The sequence below is a fragment of the Rana temporaria genome, chromosome 1 (genome assembly GCF_905171775.1).
Source record: "Rana temporaria chromosome 1, aRanTem1.1, whole genome shotgun sequence".
Lineage (NCBI taxonomy): Eukaryota > Metazoa > Chordata > Amphibia > Anura > Ranidae > Rana > Rana temporaria.
The window spans coordinates 415552814-415569174 of record NC_053489.1 but is presented as its reverse complement, the minus strand read 5'-3'; the positions used below and the strand labels follow the sequence as shown (position 1 = coordinate 415569174).

The following is a 16361-nucleotide window of genomic DNA, read 5'->3' as shown; positions in this document are numbered from 1 at the left end:
CCGATTTGTTAATTCCCCGACCTAGTTGGGGTAGGCTTTGGTGGGGGTGGGTCAGCCACGCCTCGTGACCTATGACCTCTGAGAACCTGCCTTCTGACCTTTGACCTCTGGGGGAGGTCCATGTTCCAATTCCTGAGTCTTAGCCTTATTCCCCAAAGGGGAAACACTAAACTTTAACCCTGACCCTAACAGTTTAATATGACGGTCTGGTATACGTTTTCTGGGTAGAAAGCACACGAATGGCTCAGGTGTTTGCTGCATTCATCTTAGAGCCAGGGTTGAAACTCTGGGCCCCACATTCCCGAGGGGGTCAGTGTGTGAAGGGAGCAGCTGGGATGCTGCAGACAAGATACAGAGTGTAGGTACAGCGTGCGTGTGCAAGCACTGAATGTGTTTGATGGTCAGGAAGCTTACTGAACTTAGCAGTAAAGCTGATTAACCTCTTGCCGACCGCGCTATAGCAAAAATACTGCTACAGCGCGGTCGAGTTACTGTTACAGGACGTCCCTGGGACGTCCTCGTGCACTTCCGCGTTTGCGCGTCCCCTGGGGCGCGCTCGCGGAAGTGTCCGTGCTCGCCGGGTCTAGAAGACCCGGCGCATCACGGAACGCGGTAAATTGCCGCTGATAGCGGCCGTTTACCACGTGATCGCTCCGTCAAATGACGGAGCGATCACTTGTAAACAAACCGGCGTCATTTGATGACGACGGTTCCTCCCTCCCCTCTCTGTACTGTTCGGTACAGTGCGAGAGGAGAGGGGGGGGGAGCGCGGGGTGTCAGCAGTGCTGTGGCTGGACAACTGCAGTCACAGATCCATCCCAGCTCAGCTATCCCTGCGCAATACTCTGCAAATACCCCATGCTCTGGCAATACCCCATGCTCTGGCAATACCCCATGCTCTGGCAATACCCCATACTCTGGCAATACCCCATACTCTGGCAATACCCCATACTCTGGCAATACCCCATACTCTGGCAATACCCCATACTCTGCAATACCCTGCGCAATACTCTGCAATACCCCAATACCCTGCGCGATACTCCGCAATACCCCAATACTCCGCAAAACCCCAATACTCCGCAATACCCCAATACTCCGCAATACCCCAATACTCTGCATATATAATGTTTTGGGGTTCTATGTAATTGTAAGAATTGGTCTGGGTGTTCCAGAACGCCTGATGGCGCTCCCTGCATGTTGGGCCTCTCTATGTGGCCACGCCATGTAAAAGTCGCACACATGGGGTATCGCCATACTCGGGAGGAATAGCAGAATGTGTTTTGGGGTGTAATTCGTGGTAAGCATATGCTGTGTGTGAAAAATAACCTGCGAATATGACAGAAACAAGTTTTTTTTTGTTTTTTTTTTACAGAATTTTCTGTTGTTTTTCTTTTATAGCGCAAAAAATAAAAAACCCAGAGGTGATCAAATACCACCAAAAGAAAGCTCTATTTGTGTGGAAAAAAAGGACAAAAATTTCAAATGGGTACAATGTTGTATGACTGAGTTATTGTCATTCAAATTGTGAGAGCACCGAAAGCTGAAAATTGGTCTGGTTAGGAAGGGGGTTTAAGTGGTCAAGAGGTTAAAGAGCCACAAGGTTGTATGTTACTTTTTCTATTGTATTGACGGTGAGAACTTCCTGCGTGAGAAGACTTCCATGTGAACTTTTGTTTTACTTTTAAATAAAAATGGGCACGAAAAGCCCTAAAACGTACTTCTGGCATGGAGTAAACTCACTGTTTGGCGCTACCAATAAGCTCCAAATTCCCCAACTTGTCACAACATGTATAATACATACCCTGGTTATTTTGCTTTGTGTTCTAGCAAAGTACTTCTTTTGTGTTCTAGCGAGCAGATCTGGGCCACCAGCAATAGCCAGTATTATAGCATCTGCCATACGGTTATCGTGCAGGCAGAGATCAACTGCACTTTCAAAGTTACCCATTAACAGAGCTTGAGTGATGAGTCCGTCTACATCTGAAATTACAATGAAACGTCTCAGCAAAGGTAAAGACAACATACTCCGTTCATCTAATTTGGCTAGTTGTTTTAAAATCCGATCATTACTTACCGTTGTAGAGGGCGATCTTCTCCGCCACTTCCGGGTATGGGTCTTCGGGAGTGGGCGTTCCTTCTTGATTGACAGGCTTCCGACGGTCGCATCCATCGCGTCACGAGTAGCCGAAAGAAGCCGAACGTCGGTGCGGCTCTATACTGCGCCTGCGCACCGACGTTCGGCTACTTTTGGAAAATCGTGACGCGATGGATGCGACCGTCGGAAGCCTGTCGGAAGACTGTCAATCAAGAAGGAACGCCCAGTCCCGCAGCCCATACCCGGAAGTGGCGTAGAAGATCGCCCTCTACAACGGTAAGTAATGCTCGGATTTTTAAACAACTAGCCGATTCCCCTAGACTAAACGAGCATACATCTAAGGGTAAAAACAGCATTTTACCGGCGAACCTCCGCTTTAACAAAAAAAAAAAAAAAATACTGATAAAAAAATAAAAAAAAAGATATGATTCTATAAGTATACAATTAAGTCTGAACTCATAGAATTTGCCAAGTAAATGAAATGACATTGAGCACCCCGCTGCTGTTAAAAAGTAGACTATACTGTAGAACACAAGTTACAATATACAGTGGAACCTCGGATTGCGAGTAACGTGTTTTTTTATTAAATCCTGACTCGGTTTGCAAATGTTTTCTCGCAAAACGAGCAGAATTCAAGCCTATGCGTTGTGCAGTACCACATTTGGCCAGAGGTGCGGGGGCGCCCAGAGCCAATCAGAGCCGTTCGAAAATACTCAAACACTTGGAAATACTCGGTTCCCAAGCCTTTCCGAGGGAAGCTGAACAAGTATTTCCGGAAGCCCCCCACCACCTCTGGCCACATGCGATATTGCATGCCATAGAAATGTGGAATGAATTATTTTATTTTCCATTGACTTCTATGGGGAAACTCGCTTTGATGTGTGAGTGCTTTGGATTACAAGCATTCGCCTGGAACGGATTATGCTCGTAATCCAAGGTTCCATTATGCTCGTCATCCACACAATTCATTGAGGTTGGGGAATGAAATTGGATTCTGTGCTTTAAGTTATGCTATCCATTCTTATTTGCTTGTGAGAATAATACGTATTCTTTAATACAATTCTGAAGATGGGCATTTACACCCTCTTTGTTGTTTATATAAGTTACTACAGGCATACCCCATTTTTAAGTACACAATGGTGTTTATTTACTAAAGCTGGAAAGCGCAAAAATCAGGCTCACTTCTGCATAGAAACCAATGAACTTCCAGGTTTTATTACCAAAGCTTAAATGAACAAACTGGGGTTAGAAGCTCATTGGTTTCTATGCAGAAGTGAGCCCGATTTTGCACTTTCCAGCTTTAGTAAATAAACCCCATTGTGTACTTAAAAGTGGGGTATGCCTGTATATGAAGGTTTTAGTATAATCTGAGAATTATAAAGCCCCTTCATTCCAAATGGATCCCATTTGAGAATGTGAGTGATAACATTACCTCCGCTCACGGATAGATTGAAGGTCTCACCAGATGGAACGGTGTCCCCAACATCTGCTTTACTGACACTGAGGTTCTAAGAAAAGACAAAAAACACTCTTATACTGAATGTAATTTTAAAAGGAATAAAGCTTAAATAGTGTATGGCAACATGAAAGCAACATCTATATGTATTAACTAAACCACCAGCAAACTATTTGGGACAATACGCAGCGCTAGTTTGGTATTTCACATCAGATTGGAAATCTACTGTGACAATTCAGCTTGCTGGAATATGACAAAAAAAACAAGAAAAAGCATTAAATAAATACAGTACCTCCCCCAAGCTCAGCTCTTCAGTAGGTTCACTTCCTTCCTCATCACTCTCTACAGCCTGGTCAGAGTCTTTCTCAGCCTTTTATAGAATAGTGTTAAAGAAATAGAAATAGTAAGGGAGGATTAAGGATTAGAAAATAGTTGGAATAAATTTCAAAATCATTGGAGAAAAAGAATTTATAATATAATGGTGGTGAGTTTTTTTACGTAGTTTTTTTACGTTGAAAATCTATGTTTAGAAATAAATATTTGCAGCAAAGATCACAAGGAGTAAAAACGCATCTGCAGTACTAATACTGTTTTCCATTTCAATTATGTTATGTTTATCAGTGTCTACTTTCCTTAATTATTATGTTTTTTTGTAATAGGGATTACAATTTTTTTTTTTTTCTTTTGTTTTTATAGGGATTAATTACATATTGATTTGTATTTTTTATAGGGAAGTAAAGTACAGTACAGTATTAGAAGACAGTTAAGTAAACATATGGAGATCATTATGCATTAGAAAAGAGACAGCAATTTAACATGGGTTATAATACGAAGTCTGAGTGTTATTCATAAGAAGGATTTAGCCTAAGTTTTATGTATGGCACAGAATCTTGTACCAAAAAAAATATAATATGCAGTTCTGCATACATAAATGAACATATTAAAATAATCACATACAGCACAGCCAAGCAAATGAATTAAAACCGCTATTCTAAATGCAGTCTATGAAAGCAATACCCAAGGCCCCAAAAATGTTTACCAAGCCAAAAGTATTTAAAAAAAAAAAAAAAAAAAAAAACTTTGAATCACTATTATATTTTTTACTATTGTACCCACCAACTCATCCACACTAATGGATGCTATCCTTGCTTAACCAGAACAACCATGAAACCAAAGGAGGATGCCAAGAATTGGACTTAGAGCTGAATGCAGCACAAGTACAAATCTTTACTGAAGACTAATAAACAATGCAAAAATAAACAAAACGTCAATGAGACCCATCTCCCATTAAAATGACACATGACAATGTCACAAACATCCCTGTCCAGCCCACAATATACCTCTTAAGCCCCGTACACGCGATCCAAAAATCGTACGATAATCGGATCGTTAGTACAGAGCTTTCGAGAGCCGATCAGGACAGTTCATCCGATATTATTCTATCAGACATGCACGGAATTTTGTTTCGTACGATGCCAGATTGTACGATTTTCGTTTAATCAGTACAGCGGTCGTTCGAAAATGCAATACAACACGTGACGTCACTTCCAATTTTCGATATATCGAATGAGAATTTTCGTGACTTTAGTAAACTCATCAGATTCGACGTGAGACTAGCATACAAAAAAAAAAACGGACGATCATTTGTCCGATAATCGGATCGTGTGAACCAGGTATTAAAAAGGAGAAGTGTGGGGAAAACAAAAAATAAACATCTATACTCGTCCTTATTGCAGTATTAGTCTGTCCTCCGCCAGCTCTAAGCCCAAAAAACTAAGCGATCACTCAGTTCTCAGTCAACTCTAAGCAGAGACTACCAGCCACCGCTCTCTGCTCCTCCAGCACTAACTGGAGAGCCGGACTGGGGAGGAGGCAGAAGCGGCTGGCTCAGGCATTCAGCAGAACACTGAGAGGCTGAGTGAGCTGATGGTCAGGCATCTGGGTGATACCGGATATAATTGCCCGGATCCTTCCAGAGACTTGAACAGTTTCTGGGAGGACAGCTGACAGCAGGCTTTAGCAGAGGAGGACACAAGTAAGTGCATTCCTGTGACCCACAAGAGACGCAGGACAAAAAAAAAACGTTGTTCATACTTCTCGTTTAAAGGCAAGCTCCAGGCACAGAGCTATATCTAAAATTCTTGAAGGTGTAGTTACCTCTTGTAATGTGGTATAAAACATTACAGTTCCTCTATTTACTCTATATTCTATTAGTTTGCTGGATACTACTGAGCTGTAATGCCGCGTACACACGATCATTTTTTGTCATGAAAAAAACGTCATTTAAAATGATCGTGTGTGGGCTTCACATAATTTTTCAGGTTCTGAAAAATGACCAAAAATTTTTTTTCGAACATGCTGCATTTTTTAACGTCGTTTTAAACAATGTAGTTTTTCAGGTTGTAAAAAATGATTGTGTGTGGGATAAAACTACATAACAAAACCCACGCATGCTCAGAGGCAAGTTATGAGACGGGAGCGATCGTTCTGGTAAAACTACCATTCATAATAGAGTAAGCACATTCATCACGCTGTAACAGACAAAAAAGCGCGAATCGTCTTTTACTAACACGGAATCGGCTAAAAGCAGCCCAAAGGCGAATGGAACTTCCCCTTTATAGTGCCATTGTACGTGTTGTACGTCACCGCGCTTTGCTAGATCATTTTTTTAAAATGATGGTGTGTAGGCAACGTCGTTTTAATGATGAAGTTGGGAAAATTTCGTTTTTTCGACATGCTGAAAAACAACGTTTTTTTTCATGCTGAAAAATGATCGTGTGTACGCGGCATAAGAGCTGCAGATGCGACAGCGAAGCAACCATGTCATTTACCGTCTCTCTCCTCTTGTCCAATCACAAAAAACGTTGTTCATACTTCTCGTTTAAAGGCAAGCTCCAGGCACAGAGCTATATCTAAAATTCTTGAAGGTGTAGTTACCTCTTGTAATGTGGTATAAAACATTACAGTTCCTCTATTTACTCTATATTCTATTAGTTTGCTGGATACTACTGAGCTGTAATGCCGCGTACACGCGATCATTTTTCGTCATGAAAAAAGCGCCTAGAGGCGATTCAGTTTGCATGTGTTGCGCTATATAAGTTTCTCACTCACTCATTGCTGTTTGTCCTTCAGAATTAAAAGGGGTTGTAAAGGTAATTTTTTTTTTCCTCAATAGCTTCCTTTACCTTAGTGCCGTCCTCCTTCACTTACCTCATCCTTCCATTTTTCTTTTAAATGTCCTTATTTCTTCTGAGAAATCCTCACTTCCTGTTCTTCTGTCTGTAACTTCACGCAGTGATGCAAGGCTTTCTCCCTGGTGTGGAGTGTCGTGCTTGCTCCCTTGCTTGGACTACAGGAGAGTCAGGACGCCCACTAACACACAGCTCCTTTCTCTATCTGCAACGTAGAGAGCGTCCTGACTCTCCTGTATTCCAGGGGAGGGGGCGAGCACGACACTCCACACCAGGGAGAAAGCCTTGCATTACTGTGTGGAGTTACAGACAGAAGAACAGGAAGTGAGGGTTTCTCAGAGGAAATAAGAATATTTAAAAGCAAAAAGGAAGGATGAGGTAAAGGATGACTGCACTAAGGTAAAGGAAGCTAATTAGGAAAACATTTTTTTTACCTTTACAACCCCTTTAAGAGTGGATTGTACAATATGTTTGCCAGCATCATTCAAGGGTCTGGTGAGTGCATACACGGTGGTGTATAAGCGGCACTAGTCACCAGTTCTATACGCAGGATGGTTATCACATTTCCATTGAGGATATTACAATTTTTATGTATATATCACAGACTTGGATTTTAACATCTGTTTATATTACGGTTTTATTATTTATAAATAGTTTTTTCTTTCCATTTTATTTGTCTGGGGCACAGCACCTTTTATTTCACCAATTTTAAATTGCTCTCTTTGCATTGGAGAGATTTTTCTGTAATTTCCATTATGGAAACGACCTTTCAGCAGAAAATAAATGAAAGGGGAAATCGCCCCCAAACACATAAGCAACAGCAACAAAAACATAACAAATATTATAAGCCTTCTTCATGCTTTCATTACCGCATCCCTCTTGGGGAGATTTCTATTATATTCCAGGCCCAATGACTACATGTCACATTGCCAAAATTAGGGCAGCTGGCATTGCTAAAAAAAAAAAAAATCTTTCACTACTTAGTAAGTCACTAACCTAGAACAAGCACTGTCCTTGGTTTATTTGCACCTTCAAAAAAGGTCTGCAAGAGGTGCTCCTACATTTCTATCCTGAATTATTGAGGGTAGTGCCAACTTGCCATTATCAGATAAAATGTATTAGATCAAGGCCACCATAAACCTCACATAAAGGCTGGACCTTTTACTATCAAGTGCCTACACTTCTCAAATGACTCCCCTTCACATAGTAAGACACCAAAGGATTCTTGTAAACTAGCATAAATTGTTGACTTCTGAACATGAAGATAAACATTAAGATGCAACTTAATGTGTTTTTCAAATGGCATTCATTGGTCAAGCTGGGCAATGTCATGCAAATCTAGAAAGAAAATTACATTTAAAAAAATAAAAATAAATAAAAAGGAGGTGGGATCTTCACTTTAGAAAATGTGTGAATTTACTTGCCAATTGTAAACGTCAAATTAATGTACTCCATGAAATGCAAAGCACACTAGCAGTAACTATTGCAGCATGCAAGTTGAATGTTTTTACGCAACGCAAGAGAATAGAGGTAAAAAAACACAAAGGTTACATTTATAATGAAACATACCTCTTGTGCTCCGTCAGTGTGGCTTAGAACTGAAGCTATCTGCAATAAAAAAATATGTTAAACAATTAGGATGATTTGTCAATTACCCAGATTTCCTAGCTTTATGTAACCTTGTTTTTTAATCAAACATCCCTACCAAGAAGGCGGAAATGGCCTCACATTTCTTTCATCAGATATGAGATCTTTGAATATATACTGATCAGTCAGTACATTAGGACCACACACCTAAAATTAAAAAGGTCTCCCTTTGACCACCAAAATAGCCCTGACCTGTCTTCGAGGCATGGGCACCACTAGACCTCTGAGGGTATGTCCTGGTATCAGGCACCAACCCGTCAGTAGCAGATCCTTTAAGTTCTGCAAGTTGTGAGGTTGGGCCTTCATGGTTCTGACTTGTTATTCCAGCACATCCCATAGATGCTTGATTGGATTGAGATCTGGAAAATTTGAAGGCCAAGTCAATGCCTCAAAGACACCGTCTTCCATTGCTCCAGTTCTGATGCTCATGTGTCCAATTTACACACTTTTGGCAGTGGACACGTGTCACCATGGGCACCCTGACTGGTCTGTTGCCAAGGAGCCCCATACACAACAAAATGCAATGCACTTGGTGTCCTGACACCTTTCTATTATAACCAGCATTCCATTTTTCAGCAATTTGAGACACAGTAACTCTTCTATTGGATCGAGACATGGGCCAGCCTTTACATTCCACATGCATCAATGAGCCTTGGCCACCCATGACACAGTTGCTGGTTTTCCTTCCTTGGATCTCTCTTGGTAGGTCCTGGCCACTGTAGACTAAGAACATCCCACAAAAGATGTAGTTTTGGAGTTGCTCTCACTCAGTCATCTAGCCATAACAAATTTGGCCCTTGTCAAAGGCAATCAAATCCTAGATAGTTCCTGGACACTACAGACTGGGAACATCTCAGAAGAGCTGTAGCTTTGGTGTTGCTCTCACCCAGTTGTCTAGCCATTACAATTTGGCCCTTAATGTTTTGTTTCATTTAAAGTCTCAACTCTTTTCCTTTAGTCCCCATTAGTCCTCTTCCGTTCATATTATCAGGGATGGAGACTTGTGTGCCGAATGGCCACAGTCTCATTTAAAGTCCCACCTTCCTGATTTTTGGATTTAGTAATCCTAAATCTTCCAGATTCAACAATTTGGCCCTTGTCAAAGATGCTCAAATCCTTACTCTTGTCCATTTTTTTTCTACTTTCAAAATATAAATTATCAGGGAAAACATGATCACTTGCTGCCTCGTATATCCCACGCATTTTCAGATGCCATTGAAATTAGATAATCAAATGTTTTCACATTACTGATCAGTGGTCATAATGTTTTGGCTGATTAGCGTATAGGATAATATATTATGAAAATACAGTGTGTAGAGCAAGAGGGTTTATAGCTAAAAGGTTTTAGAAATGATCAGCTACTTTACGATGGTCACTGTGCTATCACAGTCCATGTCCAGCCAGCATTACTAAAACAGTGTATGTGATGCACAGGTAGGGGGACACCAGTGAATACCTTTGCTCCAAGATCTTCCTTTCTAAATCCCAAAAGTTCCAAGTACTTGCCACGGGAATCGTCCTCAAAGTTCACCTAGGAAAGTACAAAAATCTCAAGTTAGAAATGCTAGATCTCTGAAAGTTTGCATCCTTAGGATCATAAGAAATGGAGTCAATTTCAGACAAAATCTTTCAGACAAAATCTTTCAGACAGACATTTTTCTGAGATTCCTACAGCTACCCATTAATAACAGATAAATGCATGAGAAATATTAATAATACCATTAAACTATAAAAGGGAGAGTCTCAAAAAGTCTAAGTAATTTTAAAAAGTAGGAAGAATATTCAGTACAAAATCTTTAAATAAGGGGTCCTTTTTTCTGAAATGCATCAATTAGAATAAGCAATATATATATATATATAAAAATATATATATATATATATATATATATATATATATATATATATATATATATATATATATATATATATATATATATATATATATATATAAACAGTATACCAGTAGGAAAAAAATAATTTTTTTTACTTCATGGTTATATTGTAAACCTCATAAAATTTGTTAATGGGGCCCTGTACGCTCTGTAAAATGCTTTACTCCAGGGGTAGGCAACCTGGGGCCCTCCAGCTGTTGCAGAACTACAAGTCCCATCATGCCTCTGGGAGTAATTGTAAATGCCAGCCTTGCAATGCCTCATAGGAAATTTATTTCCACAACAGCTGAAGGGCCCCAGGTTGCCTACCTCTGCTCTACTCAGTCCATAGGTTCTAGTTACAGAGCGGGCACTTCTACAATTATTTCACACAATATTGAATCAAGAGTGTCAACCAGCAAGCATTGGAATTAACAATGTCAGATCACTTATGTGTGCATTACTCTTTGGAATACATATTGTTCAATACCAAGTAGCCTCATAGATCAGAAGAGCTGCCGTGCCAGTACAAATAACATGACCTAAGTGCCAATGCAAATAATTATTGAGATACTGTTGACTAGCAAGCAGTCTCAGCAGTCTCCTACTGTGAGAAGAGTGAATGCTCTGACAATGTGTAACCAATATTACTAAACTAATTAAAACAGTTCTTTGCCATCTCGAATTACACCATTTGTGAGGGCAAGCACTGAATATGGAGGTACTATCAGCAAGTATAAAAGTGGGAAATTACTGTCTTCACTGACTATGATCCAACTGTGAATTGAGGCAGGTTTCACGTGTTGTTTCTCTGATAATAGTATTGGAATGGATGTAGTGCTCTTAACCACTTAAGACCCGGACCATTATGCAGGTAAAGAACCCGCCCGGTTATTGCGATTCGGCACTGCATCGCTTTAACTGACAATTGCGCGGTCGTACGACGTGGCTCCCAAACAAAATTGGTGTCCTTTTTTTCCCACAAATAGAGCTTTCTTTTGGTGGTATTTGATCACCTCTGCGTTGTTTTTTTTTTTTGCGCTATAAACAAAAGTAGAGCGCCAATTTTGAAAAAAAATTCAATATTTTTTACTTTTTCCTACAGTAAATATCCCCCAAAAATATATATAAAAAAAAATTTTCCCCTCAGTTTAGGCCGATACGTATTCTTCTACATATTTTTGGTATAAAAAATAAATTGCAATAAGCGTTTATTGATTGGTTTGCCCAAAAGTTATAGCGTTTACAAAATAGGAGATAGTATTATGGCATTTTTATAAATACTTTTTTTTTTACTAGTTTTTTTACTAATGACTGCGACATTATGGCGGACACATCGGACACTTTTGACACATTTTTGGGACCATTGTCATTTTTACAGCGAAAAGTGCTATAAAAATGCACTGATTATTGTGAAAATTACAATGGCAGTGATGGGGTTAACCACTAGGGGGCGCTAAGGGCTTAAGTGTGCCCTAAGGGAGTGATTCTTACTGTAGGGGGGCGTGGCTGTAGGTGTGACGTCACTGATCATCGTTCCCTATATCAGTTTACACACCCATTCTTCAGCTCCAGTGACCCAATCGCGGGACACTGGCGGCGATCAGGTCCGCGGGTGCGGGCATGGAGCTTTGGACCGGGTCGCGTGCGCGCGACCCGGTCCGATGGGCTCTTAAAAGGTGACGTACCTGTATGTGCCTGTGCCCAGCCGTGCCATTCTGCCGACGTATATTGGCATTAGGCGGTCCTTAAGCGGTTAAAGGGGTTGTAAACCCTCAATGTTTTTCGCCTTAATACATTCTATGCATTAAGGTGAAAAACTTTCTGTAGTGCAGCAGCCCCCCCAGAGCCCCTCTTTTACTTACCTGAGCCCGGTCTTTCCAGCGACGAGAATGAGCACACTAGCGCCAACCGGTGTCTCGGGTCCTCATTGGATAGATTGATAGCGGCAGGAACCATGGGCTCCTGCGGCTGTCAATCAAATCCAATGAGGCAGGAGGCGGGGCAGGGCAGAGTCCTGCTGTCTGTGTCAATGGACGCAGCAGCAGGACACGGGAGCGTGCCCTCACAAGTGCCCTGAGTGAGAGCGGCTCTCCAACAGGGCACTCGAGAAGAGGAAGAGCCAGGAACGTCACTAAGAGACCCCAGAAGAGAAGGATTAGGGCAACTCTGTGCAAAACCACTGCACAGAGGAGGTAAGTATGGCATGCTTGTTTGTTTGTTTTTACATATCCTTTGAGATCGGGACCATTAAAATTTAACAAATAATCTGAATAACTATTAAATTCAAATGATGATTATATGATGTAGAGTGGTTGTATATAATATTTGAAGAGAAAGGGCCCAGAGTAATTTGTATGCAATAAAATATACACACACAGTTTTGACTTTGGTTATACTAAAAGTGGTTCTTAGGGCTGAAGGGTATTTGCTTTCATGCATTTAATGCATGAAGGTAAAAAAACTTCAGTATGCAGTTTCCCGCCTCAGCCCCACCCCCTAGAATCACATGAGCCGATCCAGCGAAGCGCATGAAAGCAGAAGCTCTCCCGACTCTCTGCCTCATTATTTCCCATTTGCTCCTGCTGCTGTCAATCACAGCTAGTGAGGAGGAAGTGGGGGGTGGGGATGAGCCACGCGCTGTGTGTCCCATAAAACACACATAGAGGCGGATTGGGAGTGAGCACACACAACTGCCCTCAAAACAATCAGCTTGCTATGGGGGCACTCAGCAAGGGGAGGGGTAGGGGACCTGAGAAGAGAAGGATAAGGGCTGCTCTGTGCAAAACCATTGCACAGGGCAGGTAAGTATGACATGTTTATTTTTTTTGTCACCTGTAAGGCAAAAGGCATAATGAGCTAGTATGCACCGCAAAGGCATAATCATGATTGATTCCATGGGTAATGTATGTCTGTCATCAAATGCTTACATGTCACAACTACAAGGTTTATCACACGCCTACTGCATTGAGTTGAATAGTTTGGAGTGAGAAAGGGTTGTAACCCCTGTCAGGTTTCTCTTTGCAACCTCTGTCCTGTTGGGGAGATATCTCGTCACACCCTATCGCATAGCCAAAACAGGAAGCGAGAGGAAATCCCTCCAAAATGTGAGAAATGCCTGGTCATCCCCAGAACCAATGTCCCCATTGGTCTTGTGACAACCCAAAATCTGGGATTTTCTTTTTAGCTTTCACTTTTGGTGATAACAGTAAATTAGACTGGGTGAATATCCCTAACAAGGGTACAGACATCAGTAAAGAACTTTAAAACACAACAAAGGGCAGCAAATGAACATACCTTTAGGAAGGACCAGACATTTTTTTCAAAGGCATTTTTGGCTTCATCAATTTTCTTCTGGCAGTACTCCAGAAAGGCACCTGTGCTGACCACATCCTGTAACTTGTTGGAGCGGTTGAGGAACTCCTGCTCTGTGACCACTTGACTGACATACACATGAAAGTGCTGCGCTTGTGGATGCTGTTGGGTTGGCTGCGTTTTCTCTGCCTCAAATGTTACCAGCTTGCCACCAAACTGTAGAGAGAGAGATAATAAAGAGGTCATAGAACATTTACACAGGTAATTTAGAAATGCAACCGCCAGTGCACACAAGTCATGCATTGCAAAGATGTAATTGCAGCCCTTAATATTTAACCCTATATTATTACTCAGGGACAAACAGAAGACAATAGGAAAAGTTTTCCATTTTGCACCCACATCATCAAACATTCTCTCTGCCAAACAACACGCATTAAAAGGGGTGCAAAAGCCTTGTGTTTTTCCACCTTATGCATTAAGGTGAAAAAACACCTTGCAGTGTCCGGCCCCTCCGAGCCCCCGTTTTACTTACCCGAGCCCAGAATCTCCGTGGGCGCGATCCCACGTCATTCAGCCTACGGCTCTCGGCTCTTCATTAGATAGATTGATAGCAGTGCAGCCATTGGCTCCCACTGCTGTTAATCAAATCCAATGACGCGGTCGCCGGGGGGGCCGCCCCCTCTGAGTCATATACTCAGCGGCTATGTACGCTGAGTGTATGACACAGGAGTGCGCCCGGAAAGTTAACCCCCTCGGAGGGAGCGAGCCCAGAGGGAGTTATCTATTGCAGGGAGGAGCCACTAGAGCTGCCGTGGGAGCCCAGAAGAGGACGATCGTGCCCACTCTGTGCAAAACTAACTGCACAGTGGAGGTAAGTATGAATGAATGAATGAAAAACGTATATAGCGCGGCACATGCGAACCAAATCAAGTATGACTTGTTATTTATAAAAAAAATGTAAACGTGAACCTTTAGTACCACTTTAAAAAGGCCACAGAAATGATATACGTGTGCTTAATATCAAAGTTTTATTTTTAATGACTTTCAAGCTTTGTTGAAAAATAAAAACCACTTACAGAAAATGAAGCTCCGACAGGCCGGCGCAGCCACTTGGGAGGTTTCTTTAAAGGAATCATCGTACTCTGCTGAGTGGTCTGTTGAGGGAGCTGCAAAGGAGGGAGAGCCTGTCCGGTGCCAAATGGATCCAAGTTTCCAAATGATGAAGAAAGCTACATGGTATAAAAAAATAATAATAATAAAAAAAAGACATAAACAGTCACATACTAAATCTACTAATTTGTAAAATATGCAATTTAAAGAAACATCAATGCCATACAACATAGGTCAGCAAAGCACTTACTACAATACAGTTACATGATTTTTTTATTATTTTTAGAAGCAGATTCGCAATAGACTGCAAGTAGAAAATTAACAATTTACCGTATCCACCTGCTTCTGGCTCAGATTGTCATTGCCTCCACCCATAATAGAATAAATACTAATGCGGCCATCAAAAGAAGCTGCAGAGAGCACAGCTGGGTTACGGGGACACCACTGGATATCAAAACACCACTGAGTGTTTGTTGGCAGCTCATATAAAATCTGGCAAAAAAAAGCAGAATAATGGCAAAGAATTAATTAGTAAAGAATAATATAAATTGTGAGAAGAAACAATCAGCGCCAAAAAACAGTGAAATAATGCTGTGCAGCTCAATACTATAATAAACCCTAATATAAAAGTGCACAGCTGCTAAACATTCTTAGTGATACACCACACTAGTTGCAAAATATGCTATAGTAAATTATTTACTATAACATAATTAGTAAAGAATGTATTATTTCTGCATTCAATTTTGTTTCATTTTATCCTATTATTTTATCTTAGTATTTTATCCTAGCACAGTACAATTTTCCTGCTTTTCAGTTTTTTTACCATATGGCTTGAGATTTCTTAAACCCTAATGCCCTGTACACACGATCGGATATCTGATGGAATCTAATCTGATGGATTTTTTCGTCGGATATCCAATGAAGCTGACTTTCATCAGTCTTGCCTACACACCAGCAGTCAAAAATCCGACACTACAACGTGCTGAGAAAAATTAAGTTCAATGCTTCCGAGCATGCGTCGACTTGATTCTGAGCATGCATGGATTTTTCTCTGATGGAGTTCCCCACAGACGATCGTTTTTTTCTATCGTTTTTTTATCCATAGGAAGATTTTAAAACATGTTCTATTTTTTTTCACCGATGGAAAACGAACCGTTTTTATCAGACAAACCGATCGTGTGTACAGGGCTCAAGGCGTCTTGTACACCGCAGCTTGAAAAAGCTTAGTACAGCATTTTTTTTTTTACTGATCTAGAATGAGGCCCGTAGTTTAAGTGTAAGTGGTATGCTTAGGCCGGTAAACAAGCGCTGCATATTCTTGAGTAAAATAAATAAATAATAATATAGAAAAATCTGTATTCCCAGTCAGTATTTTGTGCCGGGGCGTGGATATGTGCGCAATCACATGCGTATGAGCATAAATATGAATTCATTTTCCCTAAGAATGTATTGTGCGCACAAATGTGCAAAAGCGTATATACGTGCTAAACAAACGCCCCAAAATTACATCCAAAAAAGCAGCTGCTCAAACATCAGTACCATGAGTGAGTGAAAAACTTATATAGCGCTGCACATGCGAACTGAATTGCCTCTGGGACCATGTGCAAGAGGCCTAAGATTAGTTGTTTTGGTCATCAACTTAAAGCATCAGTTCACGTTACCCCAGACAGAGCACC

At 41.1% G+C, this 16361-nt stretch overlaps 1 protein-coding gene across 11 annotated transcripts in view; it reads right to left on the bottom strand.

Annotated features, from left to right (window-relative positions):
• Positions 1-16361, bottom strand: part of SEC31A (SEC31 homolog A, COPII coat complex component) — a 99844-nt gene that overhangs the window by 44184 nt on the left and 39299 nt on the right. For 9 of the 11 annotated variants that reach the window (XM_040324850.1, XM_040324839.1, XM_040324859.1 and 6 more), the window contains exons 9-16: positions 15016-15177; positions 14652-14804; positions 13558-13791; positions 9846-9920; positions 8312-8350; positions 3844-3921; positions 3528-3603; positions 1802-1980 (exon numbers count right to left, since the gene is read on the bottom strand). In XM_040324850.1, coding sequence (XP_040180784.1) covers positions 1802-1980; positions 3528-3603; positions 3844-3921; positions 8312-8350; positions 9846-9920; positions 13558-13791; positions 14652-14804; positions 15016-15177 — 996 coding nt within the window. The remainder of the gene's footprint in view (positions 1-1801; positions 1981-3527; positions 3604-3843; positions 3922-8311; positions 8351-9845; positions 9921-13557; positions 13792-14651; positions 14805-15015; positions 15178-16361) is intronic. The other 2 variants (XM_040324868.1, XM_040324886.1) reach the window with 2 other exon arrangements.